General features: G+C 48.9%; 1 protein-coding gene across 1 annotated transcript in view; it reads left to right on the top strand.

Annotated features, from left to right (window-relative positions):
- Positions 1–6,966: 6,966 nt before the first annotated feature.
- The window catches only part of TRIT1 (tRNA isopentenyltransferase 1), a 28,081-nt gene continuing 9,610 nt past the window's right edge, over positions 6,967–25,437 (top strand). Inside the window, exons 1-5 of the mRNA XM_056846984.1 lie at positions 6,967–7,098; positions 18,027–18,167; positions 19,564–19,662; positions 21,103–21,257; positions 24,927–25,069. Coding sequence (XP_056702962.1) covers positions 6,967–7,098; positions 18,027–18,167; positions 19,564–19,662; positions 21,103–21,257; positions 24,927–25,069 — 670 coding nt within the window. The remainder of the gene's footprint in view (positions 7,099–18,026; positions 18,168–19,563; positions 19,663–21,102; positions 21,258–24,926; positions 25,070–25,437) is intronic.

Here is a 25,437-nt window from a genome sequence, read left to right as displayed (position 1 = left end):
ACTTTTAAGCCGTAAGGGTGTGCAGTCGGACTTAGCACTTTCTTTGTTACCTCAGGCTTTGTAAATAAAGGAGATGCAAAAGACCAAATTGTGTCTCTGTCTTTCTCCCTTCCCCGCCCCCCAAACCCAGGGATGAGTTTGTGTCCCAGAACAACATTATCGTTCCCATTTCGGTGACCTGAATACCCAAGGGAAACGAATGCTTGCCAAAGGCTGGTGACCTCTCCAGGGGTCAGGGGATTGGCAGCAGCCCCTCACTCCACAGTTGAATGGATTCGGAGGGACACAACTGGTAAATGGTGGGAGGGAGTTGCCTGCTGAAAGGTTCTTTCCCACATGGGATGGGGATCTTCAGTTTTACATTCAATATGCTGATCTGGGAAATGCAAAAAATAGTTTGTGATAATTCCACGGAACCCAGTACCAAAGCAGTTCAAAATGTTTTAGGAACATAGGCCAGGCCTGGTCTGGGACTTGCAAGGCCGTAACCAGCCTCAGCCTGCAAACTGCAAGTGAAACTAAAGCAAAGGTTTTTCCCCTTAGGGGATCACATTAAAATAACTATGCAATGGGAACATCAAATTTACAGCTTCCCCTGATTGAACAGTGTTGTTTGCGAAAATATTAAAAAGATATCTAGCCTTTCTGTCTGACCTGACCTGGCTAGCCTGATCTCGTCAGATCTCAGAAGCTGAGCAGGGTCAGCCCTGGTTAGTATTTGGATGGGAGATCACCAAGGAATACTAGGGTTGCTGTGCAGAGGAAGGCACTGGCCAATCCAAGGCAAAACCTCCCATGCATAAATGGCCTATAGTGGCTCTATGCAGGGCTTGGGATGGTGCAGCAACCCGGCGGTGGGAGGGGGGGGGTCATTTCCTCTGTTTGACCAGCTCAATTCTCCTAGTCTGTACGGAGGTGTGTGCCCGGAGAGCGCAGAGTTCTGGGAATGGCTCCACTCTGCAGGGCCTGCTGGGGTTTACCTCTCTGGCCAAGAGGGTCCTTTTGCTGGTTTATGGCAGGCCCTTTTTCACCTGAGTAATGTGCTGGCCCAGGCTAGCCTGATCTCGTCAGATCTCAGAAGCAAAGCAGGGTCGGCCCTGATTAGTATTTGGATGGGAGACCATCAAGGAAGTCCAGGGTTGCTGTGCAGAGGAAGGCACTGGCAAACCACCTGTTAGTCTCTTGCCATGAAAACCCCAAAAGGGGTCGCCATAAGTCGGCTGCGACTTGACGGCACTTTACACACACCTTTCTGTCTAAAAGACCCCTAAGTATAGCTTTAGCTTAGGCCTGACTTAAATGCTCTGCAAAGCACCCCATAAGTTATAATTCCCGATAATAAATGAAAGCAAATTCCTCTCTAAAATGTAACTGCGTTTGTGCAGGGAAGGGAGCTAGGCAAAAGGCCCAGCGAGGAACTTATTTTTCTCTCTTCTCTCAAGATGATTCAGCAAGAAGCTCTAGAAATTCCAACCATGCGTTTTGCAACGCTGGTAGGGTATGTTGACATGCATGATGACCAAGCAATTCAGGGATAGGAGGAGATGGGAAAGCATTCTTGTTTGATGAGGCTGAGGAGAAGCTGGGACTCAGCAGAGGTCATGTTGCAAAAGGAAGTATGTAGGTCAGGCGCCTCCAGACTTCAGTAGCTAGAAGGCACAGCTGGGATGTAAAAATGTGAGTCCTATTGAGGCAGGCTCCTGGGCTCAGGTTGTCTGTGCTGAAAAACAGACGATTCCCAGACTTTTGAGTCAGAGTCCTTCCCAGCTACCTGAGACCGTATAATTAAAGATGTCATGGATTTAAACCTGGAACGTTCTGCGTGCACTAGTATTGAATTATATAGTCCCTTCTCCAAAGTATAGTTTGCTTTCCCCAGTTGCACATGCCTTGAAGGTTTGGCTCAAGGACTTCTCATACCCACAGTCCTGTAAGCATCTTGTGCGCCACATACCACAGGTTTATGGAGGGAGGGCCTCTATAACTAAGGAATGGAACTTCCCCTTACAGAGTAAGTATATCAGATTTTGGGGCAACCAGTAGGAGATGGGTCCTCAGTTTTATGCCCCATAGGTATCTGGTGGGAAATTGCTGGAAACCAAATGCTGGATGAGATGGGTGTGACCTGAGTCAGGGAGGCAACTTCCTATTAAGACAAATTCCAGAGGTAGTTGTGTGAGTCTGTGGCGGCAAAACAAAAAGGAGACTGGTTGTACCTAAAGTCTTAACATTTATCCATCTGTTTGTCTTTAAAATGTTGCTAGACCACACCAGGGTTACAGCAACCCCCTACTGTGTGAGACGGATAGTAGTGTGCCATACCATTCTGCTTGGCACTACACCCCAAAAGCATTGGTATTGTCAAACTAAGACAGGTTGGAGGGTAGGTTCAGGGTTTTTTTTTTTTTTTTTATCTGGAGTGGTAACAACATTCTTTTTGTTTACTTCGCTAGAGGAGTACCCTCTTGCCAGCCCCATAGCTCCCTGCACTTGTAATATTTAATGGTAGCTTAAATAGCGAACAAGCAGTTCTGACTCCTGCCCAAAGAGCTGCCGCAATATCAGATGAAGTAGGAGCCACAGTGATCATCCTTTTTTGGTGAGCTGTTATAAACTGAATTTTGGCTGTTAACATCATAACCCACCTTGCTCCTCAACGGGGACACAAAACAGCTTACATCATTCTCCTGTCCTCCATTTTATCCTCACAACAATCCTGTGAGGTAGATTAGGCTGAGTATGTCACTGGCCAAAGGTCACCCAGAAAGCTTCCAGAGCAGAGGTAGGAGTTGAACTTGGGTCTCCTGGATCTTATTCAGACGCTATAACCAGTATATAACACTGGCTCTGATGTTTCAGCCAGCATGGTGTAGAGGTTAAGCCAGCGTGGTGTAGATGTTAAGAGCGGTGGTTTGGAGCGGTGGAGTCTGATCCAGAGAACCGGGTTTGATTCCCCACTCCTCCACATGAGCGGGGGAGGCTAATGTGGTGAACTGGGTTTGTTTCCCCACTCCTACACATGAAGCTGGTTGGGTAACCTTGGGCTAGTCACAGCTCTCTCAGCCCCACCTACCTCACAGGGTGTCTGTTCTGCGGAGGGGAAGGGAAGGTGATTGTAAGCCGGTTTGATTCTTCCTTAAGTGGTAGAGAAGTTGGCATATAAAAACCAACTCTTCTTTTAATCCCTTTGTTTTGTGACTGGGATGATATTTTCCATGCTCCTTGTCTGTGTTGCTTGCACTTTCCTGACTTCTCATGAGTAATTTTTTGCTTCCATTGCAAATGCCACAGGGATTTTCTGCAGCAGACTTCTTACCATTTCAAGTGTTGTAATGCTTTCGGCGCTCTCAGGCCCGGCTTCAAACAATTGAAAATTATTTCTACTCACTTTCTTCTCTGCCAGACACTGGCTATTAACAAGAGTCCCAGTTTCACCAAAAGTCCAGTTTTGCTTCTATATTGCTTCCCCAGAGCATCCTTTGGAGATAGATGGTATAGTTATACACACACACACATACTTACTCTGTCACAGCACAGTTTTACACTTTAGCCAAGGAAGGCTTTTATCCCGGCTCGGTAAGCCTTTTAAAAACAAAAACCCAGGTGAGCAAAAGCACCATATTTTTCATATTGTTTTGCTGTAGGACGACAAGGAGGCGTGCCCACACCCAGGCTAGTAAATTTTCACTGCCAGCTTTACCGTGGCAGCTATAATCCTATTTCCTCCAATAACATCTCTCGCTTTTGAACAGGGGACCCCTGCTTGCCCTGTTGCCATGGGGAGAGATGTGTGTTGCTAGGAGAAGAGCCGTCTCCCCTCCCTCTGTTGCCATGGCAGAAAATCACAGAACCCCTTCTGTTACCTTGGCAATAGCTTTCATCACCCTGGCAACTGTATCCCCATCTTTTTTCCTTCCTGACTTTTTCTGTTGCTACAGTAACAGTTCCTTTCTCCTGGTCTTTGATCGCAAGGTAATCTCCTCATCCTTTCCCAAGGGCATCCCACCCGGGTGCCACATACAATTTTCTCACTTCCAGTATTGTTGCCATGTGAATCCCTTTCCTCACTTTGCCCACCCGTCAAAATTTATTTCACACTATCAGCCCCACCCCACAGATATGATTAGACACCCTTAGATGAAACCAATGGTTTCAAGGGCAATACAATTGCAGCATCTGTACAAGTCCATGGGGAAAGGGGCGTATAAAAGTTGTGATAAATAAAGACACACAGGAAGACCAAGGATGGTCCAAGCATGAGATCAGCTAGGACACAGGTTTGCCAACTTGGGTTGGAAAATGCCTGGAGATTGGGGAGGGGAGCCTGGGGTGGGTAAGATTTGGGGGAGGAACCTCAGCAGAGTATAATGCTATGGAATTTACTCTTGAAAGCAGACATTTCCTCCAAGGAAACTGAGCTATGTAGCCTGGAAATCAGGTATAATTACAGGGACTCTCCAGGTCCCATCTGTAGGCTGGCAACCATAGCTAGGAGATGTCACTTTGCCATCAAGAAAAATAGGTTCTCAGGCCTGCAATGGAATGAAATCCAAGCAACAAGGGAGAAAAGACTAGGACCTGCAATGAATTTCCCCAGCTAACAATGTCACGGCTAAGTAGAGCGGTGGTCCATTTTCAAAGGTACCAATCCTCCTTTTTTTAAAGCTTGCATTGGGCTCTCATAGCCCCAGTTCAGCCTGACTTCTGCCCCTGATCCTAAACAATCCAATGCCAGCCCTTCACACCAAGTGGAAAACGCCCGTCTTTTTCCCAGCAAGGAGGCAGGAGAACATTCATTGTCACCTTTGGAAAAGAAAACTAATGCAGGTGAGGCATGGATGGGACCCATATGTAATCCAAGGGCACAAGGTTAAAGGTCTGATGCATTTTCTTTTCTCTCCCTCCAGGTGAACCCACATCCTTCTGGTCCAAGTTATTTCACGTGGGGCTTTTTAGGACAAATATTTTCACATTTCATGCTTGGTTATGATGATACAATTAAGATGACATTCCACTTGCTGAGAAAGAAACAGGCACAAGGGCCCTCATCAGGGAAGTTTAAAACCAGTCTGATTTTTGTTACCATTTCATAAGCCAGTTAGAAGGGGGGGGGGGAAATTACTTTGAGACCTCCTTCTCGCTCACAAAACAGTATCAAGCGCAACATGACCATGGAGGGGTGGTGTTGGTTAAGAAAGAATGGCCTAAAGCCAACAGTCAAGGCCTGGAGCCCAGCAGATCCGGATCTATGCGATGTTGCAAACACAACCTACCTATTCATGCACACAAAATTGAGTCCGGGGTCGTTCACTTTTGGCAGCGCTTGGTATCTCTCAGTATGTGCTGAGTATTCTTCACTAAAGGAGCCAGCACCTCCCTTTTTTCTCAGTGCAATTAATTTCGTTGAACACATGAAGCTGCCTTCTACTGAACCAGACCCTTGGTCCATCAAAATCTACTCAGACCAACAGCGGCTCTCCACGGTCTCAGGCAGGGGTCTTTCCCATCACCGACTTGCCTAGTCCCTTTAACTGGAGATGCCAGGGATTGAACCTGCGCCCTTCCTCTACCACTGAGTCACAGCCCCTCCCCTCCAAGAAATGCTCCAAGGGAAACTGTGCCTCTGAGCATGCGTGCAGCATCTTCCTGTTCTGCGGTTTAAAGAACACAGTAGAAGTGCCTCTAGATCAGTGGTCCCCAACCTTTTTTTGACCAGGGACCACTAGGACTTTTTTGTTCGGTGCAGGGACCCCAAGGTTCAAAATAAAAATTCCGAGAATTTGAAAATAAACTTTAATCATAACTGTTAGTTAAACATTAAACTTAGAATAATATTTGAATATATTTTTATAATAGAGAACTTTTAATTGAAAATATTAATTTATTATGGGTTTATAACTTTGTTTCGTGGACCTTAATTTAGTTCTCGCGGACCCCTGGGGGTCCATGGACCCCTGGTTGGGAACCAGTGCTCTAGATTAAGTGCCAAGACTAGATTAATTAATGCCATCGTATTCCCTATTACTATGTATGGGTGTGAAAGCTGGACAGTGAAGAAAGCTGATAGGAAGAAAATAGATTCCTTTGAAGAAATAGATTCCTTTGAAATGTGGTGTTGGAGGAGAGCGTTACGGATTCCGTGTGTGTGTGTTAAGTGCCGTCAAGTCGCTTCCGACTCATGGCGACCCTATGAATGAAAGTCCTCCAAAATGTCCTATCTTTGACAGCCTTGCTCAGATCTTGCAAATTGAAGGCTGTGGCTTCCTTTATTGAGTCAATCCATCTCTTGTTGGGTCTTCCTCTTTTCCTGCTGCCCTCTACTTTTCTACGGATTCCGTGGACTGCCAAAAAAAAACCAAATCAGTGGGTTATAGATCAAATCAAGCCTGAACTGACCCTAGAAGCTAACATGACTAAACTGAAGCTGTCGTATTTTGGTCACGTCATGAGACGACAAGAGTCACTGGAAAAGACAGTCACGCTAGGAAAAGTGGAGGGCAGCAGGAAAAGAGGAAGACCCAACAAGAGATGGGTGGGCTCAATAAAGGAAGCCACAGCCTTCAGTTTGCAAGATCTGAGCAAGGCTGTCAAAGGTGGGACATTTTGGAGGACTTTCATTCATAGGGTCGCCATGAGTCGGAAGCGACTTGACGGCACTTAACACACACACAGAGAGAAATGCCTCTGGGCATGTGCAAAGTACACGTGCGGCTGCATCCGTCCCCGGGCACCTCCGGCTCTCTAGCAAGCATTCGCCACGGGCTTCTAGGAGCGACTGGCCGCCGGAGCTCCCTTCCCGGGCCAGCAGCTGCCGCCCACCCTGGGGAAGAAAGGGACCGCCCGGCCCGGCCCCGCCACCCGCCAGCGCTCCGCCTCTTCCCGTCCTCTTCCCGGGTCAAGCGGCACGGAGAGGCCCCGCTCGCCTGCCTGCCTGCGCGGCTCCGTCCCTCCCCGTGCAAACCGGCCATGGCGGGGGCGGCGGCGCGGCAGTTGCCTCTGGTGGTGGTCCTGGGGGCGACGGGCACCGGCAAGTCCCGGCTGGCGCTGCAGCTCGGGCTCCGGCTGGGCGGCGAGATCATCAGCGCGGACTCCATGCAGGTAAGCCGGCGCTCGCCGGCGAGGGCGCCTCTGAGCACGGGCAGAGCGCAGGCCGGCCTTGGGCTAACCCGAGGGTCGGGGTTTCGGTGCGTCGGCTAGGCGACGAGGAGAGCGCCTACCTGAGCACGGTCGGCGTGCCTCCCGGGCAGGCGCCGAGTTGGTACTGAGACAGCAAGGTAGACTTCCCCTGACTATGGAAGATCCGGGGACCTTAAAAAACCGAGAGCTAGGAACGAGTGCCTTTGATGCGTGGGAGGTGTTGCCTTGGGTTGGCCCCTCTCTAGATGCACGCTTCCCCCATCCAAATTCTCAAAACTCAACAATAAGCCCCCCATGCAGAGTTTGGAGAATTCAGATGGGGGAAATGTGCATCTAGAGAGCGGCCAATCCAAGGCAAAACCTCCCATGCATAAACGGCCTATAGTACCTCTAATGCAGGGCTTGGGAGGGCGCAGCAACCCGGCGGCGGCGGGAGCGGGGTGGTCATTTCCTCTGTTTGACCAGCTCAATTCTCCCAGTCTGCACGGAGATTGTGCCCGGAGAGCGCGGAGTTCCGGGAATGGCTCCACTCCGCAGCGCCTGCTGGGGTTTGCTGTCTGGCCATGAGGGTCCTTTTGCTGGTTTCCGGCAGGCCCTTTTTCACCCGAGTAATGTGCTGTCCTAAATCTACCGCCAGGCAATTTCATTGGGTGAGTTCGAATATGATGAGAGAGGGAGAGGGAGAGAGACACACACAGGCCATTTATGCATGGAAGGTTTTGCTTTGGATTTGCTGCTCTCCACGTTTTCCCCATCCAAATTCTTAAAACTCAACAATAAGCCCCCATGTAGAGTTCTGAGAATTCAGATAGGGAAAATGTGCATCTATAGCACTGGTTCCCAACCGGGGGTCCATGGACCCCCAGGGGTCCGCAAGAACTAAATTATGGTCCGCGAAACAAAGTTATAAACCCATAATAAATTAATATTTTCAATTAAAAGCTCTTTATTATAAAAAAACATATTCAAATATTATTCTAAGTTTAATGTTTAAGTAACAGTTATGATTAAAGTTTATTTTCAAATTCTCTGAATTTTTATTTTGGACCTTGGGGTCCCTGCACCAAACAAAAAAGTCCTAGTGGTCCCTGGTCAAAAAAAGGTTGGGAACCACTGATCTATAGAGTGGCAAACCCAAGGCAAAAACTTCCATTCATAAATGGCCACACACATTTCTCTGCCTCCTCTTCCGCGTTATTCATGACTTTATGCTCCTCCGAAAAGCCTCAACCGCTTTAGCCTGTATTGAAAGGGAACCTGCTCCAACCTCTTAGTTGGGACGCAGAGATCAAAAAGATATATAGAATTCCAAATGCAGGCATGCTATTGATTGTGTGTGTGTGTGTGTGTGTGTGTGTGTGTCAAGTCACAGCTGACTTATGGCGACCCCATAGGGTTTTCAAGGCAAGAGACGTTCAGAGGTAGTTTGCCATTGCCTGCCTCTCCATCACGAAACTGGCTTTCCTTGGAGGTCTACCATTCAAATACTTGCCAGGGTCGAGGCTGAGAATTTGTGACTGGTCCAAGGTCACCCAGTAAGAGTGGGAATTCGAACCTGGGTTTCCCAGATCCTTGTCTGACACCTTAAGCACTGCACCACTCTGGCTGTTGCTTTACACAGGGACAATACCATAGCAGCCGTTTTATTTTCAACCTCTTCCTTAATCTTATTGTTTAATAAGAAATTGTGGCCTAATGTGTGGATACTTAAATGTGCAGATTGGGGCTACACTGACATAAATCAGATAGTTGTGCAAACTTGGGGGACACCCCCCCCCCCCCGTGTTTGCAGAAAAAGCTGAAATCCTTAAAAAATTACATTGGGAAGTTTAAATGCCCCCTAAAAACAAAAGTGTTTTGTTGTTCACAGACTCCTTTGGAAGTCTGCTTGGCTCTATAAATCCTGAATCGTTTGATGTCCTTACCTCCCTTGGCCACAGATTATGGCTGAAACACTGAAATAGCTCCAGTCTACATACAGATCCTTGGGGGGACCACCCTGCTTGTTTCCCTCCACTGTGGTTGGGGGGGGGCAACCACTCTCTGCTTCCTGGCCTGTTGATTTAGCTTTCCATCCGTAAGAAGAAATACCCCGAAATGGCCCGGAAAGTGTCCGGCTGTCTTCAGCCAGGGCAAGGACCTTCTCAGCTATGGCTCCTACCTGGTGGAACGCTCTGCCAAGTGAGATCTGGGCCCTGTGGGACTTGAAGCAATTCTGCAGGGCCTGTAAGACTGAGATGTTCCACCAGGCATATGGTTGAGGACAGCAATGGTTTTCCATCTTGCTGGCCTCCCTTTCCTCCTTTCCCTTTTTATATTTGCTGGATATGTTTATTATTTTTTGTTGAAATATGTTCATCCCTTTATATTTCCCTCTTGTTTGGTTCCTGCTATGGCTTTATTGTTATCGTTGTATGAATTAAGGGCGCCTTGGATTTTTAAATGATGTTATAGTTTTAAATTGAATGAATGGTTTTATTTGCATTTAGCCATAGGCCATTACAAACATGTCAAGGATACCACAGATATATAATATGAGGTTAATAAAATCCTGGATTAGTTTTAAATTGTATATTATGATTGGTTTTAATTGTGTAAAACTGTTGTGAGCTGCTCTGAGCCCGATCTGGTCAGGAAAGGGCAGCATGAAAGTCTAAATAATAATAATACCTAGCAACTGCTGGATTTACTTAAGAGCTTTTGGCAAGGATCTGTTTTGACCGTAAATTCAGAAGTCTACCAGATAACACCTGTCCTACAACTTTGGTGCTGCTTGCAAAGAATTCCCAACAGTTGATAAGACTCGCCTTTTCTCATTCTTTCTCCGCAAGGCTTGTTCTTCTCTATATTTAATAACCCCAGTGCTTTCGACCAATTTATCCAAGACGGGCATGAGGCATACCCAGAATTTCTTGGTTCTCCCCCTTCCCAGGCTCCTCATCTGCTGGAAGGACACTTCCATGCAGGGGTATCAAACCCCACCCCATGCCCCCAAAAAAGCAGCAACAAGTAGAATGAGAGCAGGCACAGATGGTATCCACCTGCCCTGTCCCCACCCATTCTCTACTGGCTCCGCCCTCACTGCCACCCTTCTCAGAAGCAGCAGCACCACAGTCATGGCAGGCTGCCCTCTTCCCAGGGAGCCAGCATTGTACAGTGGTTAAGAGCGGTGGACTCTGATCTGGAGAACCGGGTTTGATTCCCCACTCCTCCACACGAGTGGCGGAGGCTAATCTGGTGAACCGGGTTGGATTCCCCACTCCTAGACATGAAGCCAGCTGGGTGACCTTGGGCTAGTCACACACTCTCAGCTCCACCAACCTCACAGGGTGTCTATTGTGGGGAGAGGAAGGGAAGGTGATTGTAAGCCGGTTTGATTCTTCCTTAAGTGGTAGAGAAAGTCAGCATATAAAAACCAACTCTTCTTCTTCTTCGAATTGCAGTGCTAAACAAGGAAGAAATGCAAAGCTTAGCTTGGCCATCTTAAAGGCGGAGTTAGCGCCAACCCTTCCTGAGAGTGGAGCATCTGCTCAGAGACTCCTCCACAACACTTTCACCTCTGATCCGGCACGAAGGGAGTTGGCCAGAAGCTCTGCAAGCACAGTCCACAGGAGAAGTCCCCAAGGAGGGAGTAGCCTAAGAGGAGTTTCAGCTGCAGCCTCCCCTGGGAGCAGAAATCCTAAGCCCACATTTCTGGGCGGCAGAACTTGGTTTCAGGTAGCTGGCTCAAGGTTGACTCAGCCTTCCATCCTTCCGGGGTCGGTAAAACGAGTGGAAGGCACTGGCAAACCACCCCATAAACAGAGTCTGCCTAGTAAATGTCGGAATGTGACGTGCTTGCACAGGGGTGGGGAATGACCCGGTGCTTGCACAGGTACTTTAGCACTGGGAGTGGGCTAAGCCTGTGAAGGAGACCAGTGAGGCCCCTGCCCAGCAGAGTTTACAGGAGGGATCCCCAACCTTTTTAAGCCTGTAGGCAACTTTGAGATTTTGACACAGTGTGGTGGGTGCAGCCAGAAAATGGCTGCAGCAGGAGGCGGAGCCAGCCAGAAAATGGCTGCTGCCCCTTACTTTCAGTCACACAGTGGAGATCCTTGTGCTGTGGTGGCAGCTGCTGCTGAAGCAACGGTTTTTAAAATCTGCACAGCCAATCAGATGCCTTGCTTGGCAAAAAGTATCACCTGGCTGCACCCACTTTCTAAAACACTTGGCAGGTGCCTGAAAAGTGCCCATGGGCACCACATTGGGGATCCCTGGTTTACAGTCTCCATTAAAGAGGCAAGAATGCTCCCTTCCCTCCAAAAAGATTTATTGTTAAGAATTTGAAAGAGTAGGCATTGTACAGCCTCAAAGGAGAATTGCCTGTTGCATCTCTGCATTAATTTGAATATGCCTTCTGGATAGAAGGCAAGGGCAGAGTGGTGGCTCTTGCTAAGTCCTAACAAAGAGCCTCTCCTGAGGGTGGGTAATTTCCAGTGTCTTTGCAAATTGGGCATGATTAAATAATGCAATCAAAGCCCACCCCTAGGGACAAGGCCAGAGCGGCAAGTTCTGCAGTTGAACTGGCCATTTATGCTGGGTCAATTTTGATGCTCGCTCAAAGCTCTTTTTTTTTAATGCAGCCTTTAAAATGCCTATTCACTGTCCCAATGTAAAAGGAGAAATTCCACCCCCCACTCGCCTGCTCCTTGACTCCTTCGTTTGCATAGTCATTGGCAATAGTCGTTTGCATAGATAAGCCGCTTTTGTGATTTTTCATGGTTCCTTCAGTAAATGATTCGGTGCGGGGGCGGAGCAAATACAAAAGATCGCGTTAAAGGGGCTCTTAAGAAATGCAAAGCAGGTATGTGCCTAAATGTCGGTTCAGCGTGAAAAACTCAAAAAAAGTATGCGGGGCACTTCAGCCTGGAACTCACTGCTAATTACCAAGCATAAATGGCCACTGAGTAACCACTTGGGTGGGTTAGCACATCAGCTTCACGGGGGTCTTGAATGTCTCACGGCTCTCTAGATCAGTGGTTCCCAACCTTTTTTTGGCCATGCCCCACCCAAGCATCTCTAAAATCCTGATCCCCCCCTGACATATAATTCTTATTATTCAAAAAGTGAACTCCTATTCACGTGGAGGGAGGGGCTTGCCCCGGGTGCAAGGAGAGGGAGGGTGCCAGCGCAGGCATGGGGAGCATGGGCATGGGGAGAAGGAGCACCGCCCTCAGCGCCCTCACCGCGGCAATACGGCACAACCCTAGGCAGAGGCAACGGCTCCCCATACGTGCCCACAGAGAGGGCTCTGCGTGCCCAATCCGGCACGCGTGCCATGGGTTCGCCAATATGGGCCTAGAGCATCCCTGACAAGTTCTTGTCCAGCCTCTGCTTGAAGACTGCCAGTGAGGGGGAGCTCACCACCTCCCTAGGTAGCTGATTCCACTGTCGAACAACTCTTACTGTAAAAAAATGTTTCCTAATATCCAGCCGGTACCTTTCCTCCTGCCATTTAAACCCATTATTGCGAGTCCTATCCTCTTCTGCCAACAGGAACAGCTCCCCACCCTCTTCTAAGTGACAGCCCTTCAAATACTTAAAGAGAGCGATCATGTCCCCCCTCAACCTCCTTCTCCAGACTAAACATTCCCTGCTCCCTCAGCCTTTCCTGGAGACCAAGCCCCTAATCTTGAAGCTAGAGCGAGAAATATAAAGAGGACAGAGTCCTGCTCTCAGCGCTGAAATCCACTTTCCGAACTGAAAGACCGCCTTCACGAGGCGCACACCAGGGCAGGCCTCCTCGGGGAGCTAGCGCCAGAGAGAGAGGCTTCCTCTGACCCTGGCTTGTCTGCAGAGCCCTTTCAGAGCGGCTCAGCAGATGCTCTCGTAGCACCCGGGCCCTTTGTGCGAGGGCAGTGCCAGGGTACTGTAGATAGGGCAGCACTGAAGAGGTTTGTGTTGGCAGGAATGAACGATGGGGCTCGAACAAAGAGCGCGCCCGTCCGTGGAACAATGGGGGCCCTCTTTGGAAGAGCTGCCTCCTGGGATGGGGTCTTGGCCGCTTTTGGACACAGGGCGGGGCAGGGGGGACATGACAACAGTTGAGAAAGAGGAGCAGTTGCTTCCCAAAATGGCTTCTATTTGCACGGGTGGGGTCACATCAGTGCAGTGATGGCTGCACCATGTCAATTTAAGTCTTCTCCCTCAGACCTGGGGCTTCACATGCAGCACTGGTACCCACTGCTTGAAGGGGCCATATCCTATGATGCTGCTTTTTAATGTTTTTTTTTAAATCATGCCTTGCCTTGGGAGGTAGTAGAAAATCAGTTCTCCTCCACTCCACTTGTTGAACTTTTGGGCACCTGTTGGAATTTTGGGAGTCCCACCACCAAATGGCTATCATGGGGGCCCTGACCCTAGTCTTCCCACCATAAAGGTAAAGGTAGTCCCCTGTGCAAGCACCGGGTCATTACTGACCCATGGGGTGACGTCACATCCTGACGTTTACTAGGCAGACTGTGTTTACGGGGTGGTTTGCCATTGCCTTCCCCAGTCATCTACACTTTACCCCTAGCAAGCTGGGGACTCATTTTACCGACCTCGGAAGGATGGAAGGCTGAGTCAACCTTGAGCCGGATACCTGAGACCGACTTCCGTCGGGATGAAACTCTGGTCATGAGCAGAGTTCCCACCATACATACTTTTAAAATAAAAAAATTCAATTAAATGTCATGTTTGGAGGCAAGGGGAAATGGAAGGTATCAGTGTCAAATAATATGGTGGTTTTTGGAGCTCCCTATGGCCCAGGCTATCCCGATTGTGCCAGATCTCAGACATTAAGCAGGGTTGGCCTTGGTTAATATTAGTTGGGAGACCACCAAGGAATAACAGGGTCACTGTTCAGAGGCAGGCAAAGGAAAACCACCTCTGTTCATCCCTTGCCTTGAAAACTCTAGTGGGCCACCATGAGTCATCTGCTACTGGACAGCACCTTCACACATGCTTACACAATATTAATCCATTTGAAACAAATTGTGGTGTATGCATGCTCTTAGTTACCATAAAAAAGTCTTTATGGGACTGATGGTGGAATCCAACTGAAACCATTCCTGGGGAATCCCTCAGCTTGCGTGCAGCAGGTTTTTATTGGGGAGGGCAGTTGGTGAGTGTGAAGGTATTTTAAATGTAGCCTGTGCTAGAAGGGGGGGCGTTCCTGGGTTTAGATGAGCAGGGTGGAAACCACCATCCTTTGCTGCCTCTTTGCTCATTTCTTTTGGCTGGCTCATATTTACTTTCACTTCCTGTAGTGGGGGTCCCTGTCTCCTCTCCCCTTCCTGTTGGAGGTTGAACTGCTGTCATGGCAGAGTTGTGTCAAGAAACCACATGCCTCTGATTGTGGAAAGTGCTGTCAAGTTGCAGCTGACTTATGGCAACCCTTTAGGGCAGCAGTTCCCAAACTTTTTGAGTCATGGAGCACTTTTCAGGAGAGAAATTCGTCACGGAGCACTAATTTTCACCTAGCACCTATATACTAAACCGAATGATAGTAGTATTTTTCTTTCCAATCTCTTCACTGAACACTAGGAGATGTTTCGCAGAGCACCAAGTGCTCCGTGGAGCACAGTTTGGGAACCACTGTGTTAGGGTTTTCAAGGCAAGGGACAATCAGAGGTAGTTTCCCATTGCCTGCCTCTGCACAGCAACTCCTGTCTTCCTCCCTTATTTGAGAGAGCGATTGCCGCCTAACCTTTGGAGTTAAATCCACCTCTCCCGTTTGCACAAACTGCTTTTGCCAATAAACATTTTTTGGATTCTCTCTGAGTTTTCATTTCTTGAATTCAACTCCAAGCCTATTGGACCTAATTGGGTTGGGGTCTTGGATTTCCCCGACAGTCTCCCATCCCAGTACTAACCGGGGCTGACCTTACTTAGCTTCCAAAATCGGACAAAATCAGGCTAGCCTGGGACACTCAGGTCAGGGCAAATTCCCCTGTTTCAGAAAAATGGAGCTGACATGGGAACTCACTGCCCCCTAAGCTGCAGCTGTACTGGTCAGGCTTCCTGGGAGGTGTCCAGAACTTGGTTCTCCTGCACCCCATCCCATTGCCCTCTTGGCAGCCTTTATATCCCCTTGTTGCCTTCAGAACATTTCCAAACCAGATATCCTGGGGCAATAAGGGCAGTGAGAGAGAGAGAGAGAGAGATGAATGTTGAAATGGGAAAGAAGGAATGTGGAACGTGAGAGAAGCAGAAAAGGAAAGCGTGTGAACAGGGTGAAAGAGGACAAGATGAACTTCACAGGGAGAAAGGGAGGTGTATGAAAGGGGTCAGGATGCAAAGCAACGAGCAGCCACCAAAAATGCTTTAGTGGGCACCTATTTGGGGATCTCTGCCTGTGAGAAGGGAAGGCATATAAGGTTTTTGTTTTGTTTTTTACAAATTAAGGAACTGCAGTGCAAAACCAAAAAAGGACAACCACTTTGACCAGCTCTTGGTATTAGGTGCAATAGATGGAAAAATAAGAAGGAGGGGCATCTCTCTAAAAAGACAGATAGGTTTCTATTGAGGCCTATTCTGGTCATTAATACATTGCTTAGACTTCTAGATGAGGAGCAGAAGTTGCTTTGTGAAGTGAGAGTGCAGCAGGGCAGTTATGTTGTGCTGGGGTCCAACCCTCTGAGCAGGGGCTGAGCTATTTACATGTACTTATTTACTTCATTTATACCCTGCCTTTCTCCTCAGTGGGGATCCAAAACAGCTTACCTCCTTGCCCTCTCCTCCATTTTATCTTGGCAACAGCCCTGTGAGGTAGGTTAGGCTAAGAGTGTGTGACTGGCCCAAGGTCACCCAGCAAGCTTCCACGGTAGAAGCGGGGATTTGAACCTGGCTCTCCCAGATCCTAGTCTGACCTGCCAAAAAGTACACCACACTGGCTGGTGGAGTTCATGCTGGCTGGTGGTCTGGGAAGAGGATGTTGGGTCATCCTGCTAGGATTTCCGCGCTGAGTAAATAGCCTGTGAACTGGTTCTTGGTTCATCCCCTTTGTCAGATTAAATGATTTTGACAGCCGGGTGGGAAGAGTATCAAAATGACCTAGGGATAGGGGCTTCTCTGCAGAACCTGGGTGTAGATGCATCTAAGAAACGCTGCCACAGACCGAACGTCAGAAAGCAAAGTTCTCTAGTATCTGCGCCCACCCATTATCCTTAGTGGTTCGAACCCTCAGCTTTTTTGCTCCTGAACCGCTCGCCGATTTCCTTGACTGGGTCACCGGCATAAACAGTGGCTTTACACCTAAGCCTGCTGTCTGGGGTTCTATTCTAGGGCCTGTAATCTGTTCCAAGAAGGTAAAGCTTTTCCTGAAAGGGCCCGAGGCCGTCGCTCTGACCCGCCTCTCCCTTTCTCGTTCTGCCGCGGCGCCGTGCCCAACCTGCCCAGACGTGATCCTTCCCGATGTCTGTGGGAACGTATTCCAGAATTAATTTCTGATCTTGCCAGTGGAGACACAAAACACACCCCGGGGAGCCCGTCTTTTGGCCCAGAGTCATACTCCGTACGGCGAGGTTGCGGTCAGCCAGAGCTGACCCAAAGGCACGCCGTTCACGCTCTGGATGTCTGTGCTCTAGGTGGTTGCTTTGTATATTTAGAGCTCAGTCTGGGGACGAGCATCGCCCAGGGCAGAGCCGAGCGAGGTTCAGTTAACCTCTACATATGGCATGCAGAGGAGACACTGGAAACGGTCTGAGCTTTGGGGTGTCTCCAAGGCCGGGGCGCGTTTCCTTGTTCACGTAGCTTTGCCTCAGCTGCGCCTCCAGGAGACTCTGCCTGTGCTTCGGTGAGCGCTGTCCGGACGTGCCCACAGAACGAGTGCGAGGCTGCCTGAATGCTGAACGTTAAATCTTAGCAGGGTTGCTTGACCCTGGGCAGGCCGTGTACCTTCAAGCACTGGGTCATTGGGACACGTTTCAGCCGTCTCGCACACAGCGAGGTCTTACAGCCGGTGCCTGGATTGTATCCAACATTGTTCCATTCCCTCCAGCGCTGGCAGAGAATGTCATCGGACAGGACAGACCAGTGTGGAAGGAGAGGGGGCTATTTAATTCTTTCCCCTCATGCTCTTGTGCATGTGTGTGAGTGTGTGTGTGTAAAAAACATCTCATAGGGGGGCAGTTTACAGTGGGGCAAGGGGAAAGACCTAAATCCCCCCCATGGTGCAGAGTGGTAAGCTGCAGTCCAAGCTCTGCTCACGACCTGAGTTCGATCCCGACGGAAGTCGGTTTCAGGTAGCCAGCTCAAGGTTGACTAGGCCATCCATCCTTCTGAGGTCGGTAAAATGAGTATCCAGCTTGCTGGAAGTAAAGGGAAGATGACTGGGGAAAGCACTGGCAAACCACTCCATAAACAAAAGTCTGCCTAGTAAACGTTGGGATGTGACGTCATCCCATGAGTCAGGAATGACCTGGTGCTTGCACAGGGGACCTTTACCTTACAGCAAGTTTGTCTACCCTTGCCAACTGCAGCCTTTCAAACCGCATACTTTTTATGCACACCTTGGGGGAAAATAATACACACCCACTGAGTGGTTCTTCCCTCTCTGAAGTGCTAAACCTGTGTTTGGGCAGCACCACTTCAGACAGCAGATGGGGGGGTTCGCGTTTCTGAATGTTCCTTGGTCCAAAATAAAATCCCTTCACACAGAAGACTAGCAGCTCAAGACCAAAGACGGGTTATAAGCATATAACTCTTCTCCACAACACCAGTGTTTGGTTGCTGTTGTTTTTGCAGGGGAGCCGTCCGCCTGCAGTAAGGAGCGGCTTTTCCACCCTTTTCCACAGCCCAAACACGGCTTTTCCACCCTGGTGGAAACGAGACTTATGCCAAAATCTCTCTCTGTCTGCCTGTTTCAGGTATATCAAGGACTGGACATAATCACCAACAAAGCTTCCACAGAAGAGCAGGCGCTGTGCAAGCATCACATGATCAGTTTTGTGGACCCCTTGGTGACAAACTACACCGTGGTGGACTTCCGGAACAAGGCCACGGCCCTCATATCCTTTCCCAGGGAGGTGTTCTCCCCCCCCCTTTTTGTATGTAAGTGGTCTGGCACAGGATGGGCAAGGGCTCAGACTGCAACCAGAGGCTGCTAAGCGACATTTGTCATGCAAGCCGAGATGGAGAAAAGAATTCTGGGGTTGTTTATAAGGGAACCAGAGATTGAAATGTGGGAAACACTTCTCTTAGATACGCCAGAAATCTCTAGGTCTTCTCCCCGTCTTTCCTCTATCATGCAGAGGGAGGCAGCAAGTAGTCAGCGTGATGTAGAGGTTAAGAGCGGTGGTTTGGAGTGGTGGACTCTGATCTGGAGAATCGGGTTTGATTCCCCACTCCTCCACATGAGCGGCGGAGGCTAATCTGGTGAACCGGGTTGGTTTCCCCACTCATACACACGAAGCCAGCTGGGTGACCTTGGGCCAGTCACACACTCTCAACCCCACCTACCTCACTGGGTGTCTGTTGGGGGGGAAGGGAAGGGTGATTGTAAGCTGGTTTGATTCTTCCTTAAGTGGTAGAGAAAGTCGGCATATAAAATCCAACTCTTCTGTGCACCTAGACTTCCATTAGAATTGTGCAAATCAGAACTGAGATTTCTAGTCCTCATTTATTTCAAGGGGAAACCGGAAAGAAAGGAATGGGAAAATAATCTGGGGAAAAAATTCCCCTTCCCAACTTTTGTAAATTTGTTCAACAGTTGGCTTGCATTTTGGGATTACAATTTCTGGACAGCCACACTGCAGAACAGTAAAACTCTTATTGTAGGATGGACTGGTGCCTTCCTATATAAACACACACATGTGTCCTATGGATCTCTGGCTTGAGATGATGGTTGCTGTTACCCCAGCCCTAGTGATGAAGCCCCTATGTGCATGCTTATCATTTGGCAATACAGAGGCTGGCTGTTTGGCATCACAGAAAGGGGAGGGAGGGGATAAGAGGCGGGGGAGGGTTGCGCTGGTTGACCCCAGCACTCCACACGGTGCCCTCAGTCACCTCTTTGGAAAAAGGGCAGGAGTTGGTTGTGTTCTTGAAGATGGCGCACAGGTTTTGTGAGGCCAACTCTTGGCACATCATTTCGGTGGCACATGAACACATGAAGCTGCCTTATACTGAATCAGACCCTTGGTCCATCAAAGTCAGTATTGTCTATTCAGACCGGCAGCTGCTCTCCAGGGTCTCAGGCAGAGGTCTTTCCCATCCCCTACTTGCCAGGTCCCTTTAACTGGAGATGCTGGGGATTGAACCTGGGGCCTTCTGCATGCCAGGCAAATGCTCTACGACTGAGCCACAGCCCCTCCCCTGGGAGGGCTGCCTGGGAGGGTCACATTTTCTCAGCCAGTGTAGAGCTGTGACACACAGAGTCTCCGCTCACGCTCCTCAACAGCACACATCGAAGACCTCTTTGCCTGCAAGAAGATCCCAATCGTGGTTGGGGGGACCAACTATTATATCGAATCTTTGCTCTGGAAGGTCCTGATTGACCCAAAGGTAAGAACAGCCGGCCTTGAGCGGGGGGGGGGGGGAGGTTGCATTTGGGCCCCTAGGGACCTTTTCAACTAGAGGCAGGGTGTCTCATAGCCTGGGAGAAGAGGCTGCGGTGGAAGGCCTGACTGAGCGGTGTGTCTGAGCTAGGGAAGGATTTCACCAAGATCCCACTAATCCTCGAGACTCTGGCCTGCTCAGAGTCTGCTGTGCTTGGGTCAGTCTTCCGGAGTCTGAAAGGAACTTCCTGTAGCGCTCCTCTGTTCTGCTTAGCTGATCTGAGATGGGGGTGGGAGATGGGGGTGGAGATGTTGGTAGGTTCTCTCTGAAGGCAGCAGATTTGAGTACAGGCGTTTTTCCTCCCTCTGCATTTTGTAATCCTCCCCCCCCCAAAAAAGAAACACTGCCTGAGTCTCATTGGTTTCTGTAGCCCTTGAGACATTTGCAGAATCCCTCCGGAACTGCCCCATTCAAATGGCACTGCTCTTGGCCTCGAAACCTTTGTTTGCCCTGCCTCACACACAGGCCTTCAAGCATGAACAAATCTGAGTATTAAACAAAACTTCATTGCCAGATTAACTTTTCATAATACCTTCCAGCCACTGAAGTGAAGCTGCTTTTGTTTGTGACCGGGGGCTGTTGCCAGCTTTGCCCAGTTTGTTCTTGAAAGGGCACATGCTTTCAAATCACGCAGAACTCTGGAGAGCCAGTGTGGTGTAATGGTTAGCGCGTTGGACTGGGATCTGGGAAACTCAGGTTCGAATCCTCGCTGTGCCACGGAAGCTTGTTGGGTGACCTTGGGCCAGTCACACACTCTGTTAGCCTAACCTACCTCACAGGGTTGTTGTGAGGATAAAATGGAAGAAGAAGAAGAGTTGGTTTCTACATGCTGACTTTCTCTACAACTTAAGGAAGAATCAAACTGGCTTACAAGCACCTTCCCTCCCCCACCACAACAGACATCCTGTGAGGTAGGTGGGGCTGAGAGAGCTGTGACTAGCCCAAGGTCACCAAGCAGGCTTCATGTGGGGGAGTGGGGAATCAAACCTGGTTCTCCAGATTAGAGTCCGCCACTCCAAACCACCGCTCTTAACCACTACACCACTCTGGAGGTGAAGAGAATGTTGTAAGCTGCTTTGGGACCCCATTGGAGAAAAAAACAGGATATAAACAAAGAAAATAAATAATGAATAAGCTCAGTGTATAGAGAATAGTTTGTAGGGCCTTGTGCTAAATGTGGTTCTGCATTAAAAGGCCGGGGGGGGGGGGCTTTTAATGCAGAACCAGCTTCCTTCCCTTGAGCAGGATCCCATGGAGGTTGGGGGAAGGGTGGCTGTAGGCTAGGGTTGAATGCCCTACTAAGAGGCACGCTAGAAGCCCACCTGCAGGAATGTGTGTTGTGGGGACAGATGCAGATTTAGGTATTACCCAGAAAATCTCCTACAGAAGAAGACGGGGACTCCGGGTCCAGCAGGGGGAGTGGCCGACCGGAAAGCTGAGCTGGAGAAGTTAGATGGCCAAGAGCTCCATCGCCGCCTGAAACAGGTGGACCCTGAGATGGCGAGCAGACTGCACCCCCACGATAAGCGCAAGGTGGCCAGGTGAGTCTTCCCGGCCAGGAGGCCGGCTACCAGGGAGATTCTCAGTCGCTGGGCTCATCAGGCAGAGCAAGACGGACTTTCAGACAGCTTGGGGAGGGGCTGTGACTCAGTGGTAAAGCATCTGCTTGGCATGCAGAAGGTCCCAGGTTCAATCCCAGGCAGTTAAAGGGAAAAGGCAAGTAGGTGATGTGAAAGACCTCTGCCCTGAGATCCTGGAGAGCCGCTGTCAGTCTAAGTAGACAATACTGACTTTGATGGTCTGATTCAGTAGAAGGCAGCTTCATGTGTTCCTGTGTAGATGCGATCTAGCAAACCCCAGTGTTCCTTGAGATTGTGACGCAAGAGCTGCCCGCTGGTTGAGGCCACAGGAGCCATGTTGCATTGTCTGCTGCAGCAGCAGCCAGCTGGCCACCTCTGGGAATCTCACCAGCTGGGCAGGAAGGCAACAATTCTTTACCATCTAATAAAGCAACCAATAAATCTATTTTTATTATATGTTGTGCACAATTATATTTAAAAACACAGGGCCTAATATACAGGCTTCCTAAAAAGCACAAACATAGTTACAAATAACCAGCACATAACAGTTGATGTTAGTACATAAAATGACCAAAAATAGATTTATTGGTTGCTGTATTAGATAGTATTTAGCTCAACCCCTTTGGTTTCCCCCTGACTTTTAGGTTGCGTTTCTTTTTTCCCTTTTTTCTTCAGTTGTTTGACAATTCTTCACCGACATCTGATGTTCAGTGGTATACTGCCTCTAAACATGGAGGTTCCATTCAGAGTTAGTAGGCGTTACCAGATCTTTTCCTCCACAGATGTGTGCTGCCCTCTTTCCACATTAGCATATCTGAATTTTATAGCTTAATTCCAAGTTATGGGAACTTCCTTTTTTCATTTTTTTTATTTTATATATTGAGGGTACAGAAAGGAAAGGGGAGAGAAGGAGGGGGAATTGGAGTAAAACATTTTTCATCTTCCAAGCTTTAACATAGTTTGTGTATACAAGGAAAAATAAAAATATTGCCAGATATTCCATCCTTAATCCTAAGCCCTATATAAAAATCACAGTACATCGTCTTTATTGAATGTCTTGAACATAGCTTCACTTTATATATCGCTACAGATTCTCTGCTAGGTTACTATCTAAAATGTTAAATTGTTTATTTGCCACGTAAATAGTTATGGGAACTTCCTTACGAGGTTACAGAAGGGTGAGTGAGAGAAGCGCTCTGCACAGTCTCGGGGTGCTTTCTTCTTCACAGGGGCCTTGTGAGCTCCAGGACGGAGCCTTGCAGAGCATCCGGGCTGCGTGCCGCAGTCTTACAGAGGTTTGGGATTTGCCTGACTTAAGTTTGAAGAATGGGAAGGCTGGCACAGCTCTCCTCTGACCTAGTTTAAGAACCTCCCCTGCAGGGCTTCGAGGGGGCCGCACCTACTCTTGCCCTGGAGGTGAACTGCAGTCCAATGTGGAGATTCACGCCCCATGAAGCAGCAACGGCCGCCAGATCCTGAGCTCCCGGGCTGGGCTTGGCCGTCCAAGTTCGGTTTTTCTCCTGCTGCTGTGAACGAAAGTCACCACACCGGCTGAGCGGCATCGTTCGGCACTGTGGGAAACGGAGCTGCAGCGCGCCCGGGCTTGATGCTGGGACTAAACTTTCCCAGCCCTGCCTTCCCCTCCGGGGGCCAGACGGAGAGACGCACGCCCTGTTCACATGGATTGGACAAGTGTTTGAGAAGGGGCTGAACCACAGCCAGCCTCTGCAGCACCAATGCTTCTGGGGGTGGGGGGGCTGGCTGCTGGAGATGGGGAAGGGTCCTTCCTCCTGCCTCCCAAGCCAGCAGTAGAGGGCAGGGTGTAGTTACTGCCTGCTTTCCTCACCAGAATGCGGGAGAATTCAGGGCCTGGTGGGGCTTCTGCACAGGTAAAGCGGAGAACCTTGGAAGAGGGGTGTCCCTTAATAGAAGGAAAAAGGGGAATGAAACCCAACCTAGAAAACAGAAGCTGGGTACCCAAGGTTGGGTGGGATCAATAAAATATATAGTTAATCAAAATATAATTTATTTAAAGTGCTATGTCAAAATTATGTAAAAACGTTAAAACAGCACAATGGCATTTCCTAAGGTTGACATCTATAACCACACGCCAGACATATTTTGGCCTGTTTGGCCTTCCTCAGTGGTCGATTGAAACCCACGTAAAACATCCACATATTTACATATGTATGTATATATATGTATATATATATGTGTATATATGTGTGTGTGTGTGTGTGTGTGTGTGTATGTATGTATGTATACATATACAGACAATATATTCAGACCAGGCATGTATATTGGTTGTATAAGATATTACCAATTATACAAACATCTGGTAAGATTGTCTCAAGTTGTTATGCTGGCTGTATATGTCTCCCATATAAAATGCGTGCAATTATCAACCTGGTAAAACAATGTGTAAAACACTTAAAAGGTAAAGGTAGTCCCCTGTGCAAGCACCGGGTCATCCCTGACCCATGGGGTGACGTCACATCCCGACGTTTCCTAGGCAGACTTTGTTTATGGGGTGGTTTGCCAGTGCCTTCCCCAGTCACCTTCCCTTTACCCCCTGCAAGCTGGGTACTCATTTTACCGACCTCAGAAGGATGGAAGGCTGAGTCCACCTTGAGCCGGCTACCTGAAACCAGCTTCCGTTGGGATCGAACTCAGGTTGTGAGCAGAGCTTGGACTGCAGTACTGCACCTTACCACTCTGCGCCATGGGGCTCTTACACTGTTTTACCAGGTTGATAATATGTGGTTATAGATATCAACCTTAGGAAATGCCATTGTTCTGTTTTAATGTTTTTAAATAATTTTAACTTGACATAGCGCTTTAAATAAATCATATTTTAATTAACTATATATTTTATTGATCCCACCCAACCTTGGGTACCCAGCAGAGGAATGTTCCTTGCCAGCCCAGGCAGCATTCGGCTGCTTCCCCACCAAAAGCCATTTCCCTGTGGGTGGCTTGCAGTGACCCACACGGTTTGGCAGCACCATTGTTCCCTTTGCATTTCTTGCTTTTTGAGGATTTAGGTTTGTTTGTTTTTTAAATGAGAAGTATTGCATTAAAAACATACACGCTGGGAGCACGTGGCTCTCAGCCATGGCAATTTTTGCACTTGTTGGTGCTCCCATATGCACTGTACCAATCTGGACTGTTGCCGTGGCTAGCATCTGAGAGTGCCCCACTCTTGTGTTGCCTGGAGAGAGGATGAAAGATGTGTGCTGCAGAGACCAGACAAAACCTTTACAACACCTCGCCTCTCACGGCTTCGGGGAAAACCTTCAGGAGCACTTGAGACAAAACTACCACACTTGGTGGTCCTCAGCAGTTTGCAGAATCCCAGGTACCCAAAGAAGGATGCAGCACCAGCCACAGGAGTGGGGCCAGAAAAAAAGCGAGAACCAAAGAAGAAGACATACCTCACAAGCCTTTGGGGACAGCACAAGCCCTTCTCTCTCTCTCACTCACTGGTTCTGATTTTACTTCCAGTCCCTTTGGTGCCCCTCTGCCCACAGGCAACCCTCCTTGTGTGCCAACTCCCCTCCCCCATTTTAAAGCCTGGAAGTTTTAAGAAAAGGCCGTGTCCCTTAAACTGCCCTTCTTTCTCCTTTGCAGGAGTTTACAAGTGTACGAGGAAACGGGCGTCACCCACAGCGAGTTGCTGCAGATGCAGCAGGGGGAGGAAGGCGGTGGCCCGTTGGGGGGCCCCCTGAAGTATCCCAACCTGTGCATTTTATGGCTTTACACAGAACAGGCAGGTAAAAACCAGGGAGGGGTGGAAACGGCTACCCTAGCCCTAAGTACTCCTGGGTGCCTCCACTATTTAGAGCCCCCCTGCCCCGCAAATCCCTTTCCTGGGCTTACTGTTGGGGGCCTTGGTTGTCTTTTTATCTGGATGATACCCTTTATCCCTTAGAAGCTCTTTGATCCATTGATCTTGAGCAGCATAGTTTTAAATTATTTGGGGAATATAAGGACTGAAATAAATTTTGCCACTGCCAGTGTAGCCTTGGGAGCCCGGATGATATCTGCCCAACTTGCTGGGGAAATTGTTGATGCGGCTGGCTCTCTTGCAGAGGGCATTCATAATGACCTGGAATGTTTCAGGGATGGAAATGTGTTTTTA

The sequence above is a fragment of the Euleptes europaea genome, chromosome 3 (assembly GCF_029931775.1).
Source record: "Euleptes europaea isolate rEulEur1 chromosome 3, rEulEur1.hap1, whole genome shotgun sequence".
Lineage (NCBI taxonomy): Eukaryota > Metazoa > Chordata > Lepidosauria > Squamata > Sphaerodactylidae > Euleptes > Euleptes europaea.
This window is presented reverse-complemented; position numbering and strand designations above follow the sequence as displayed.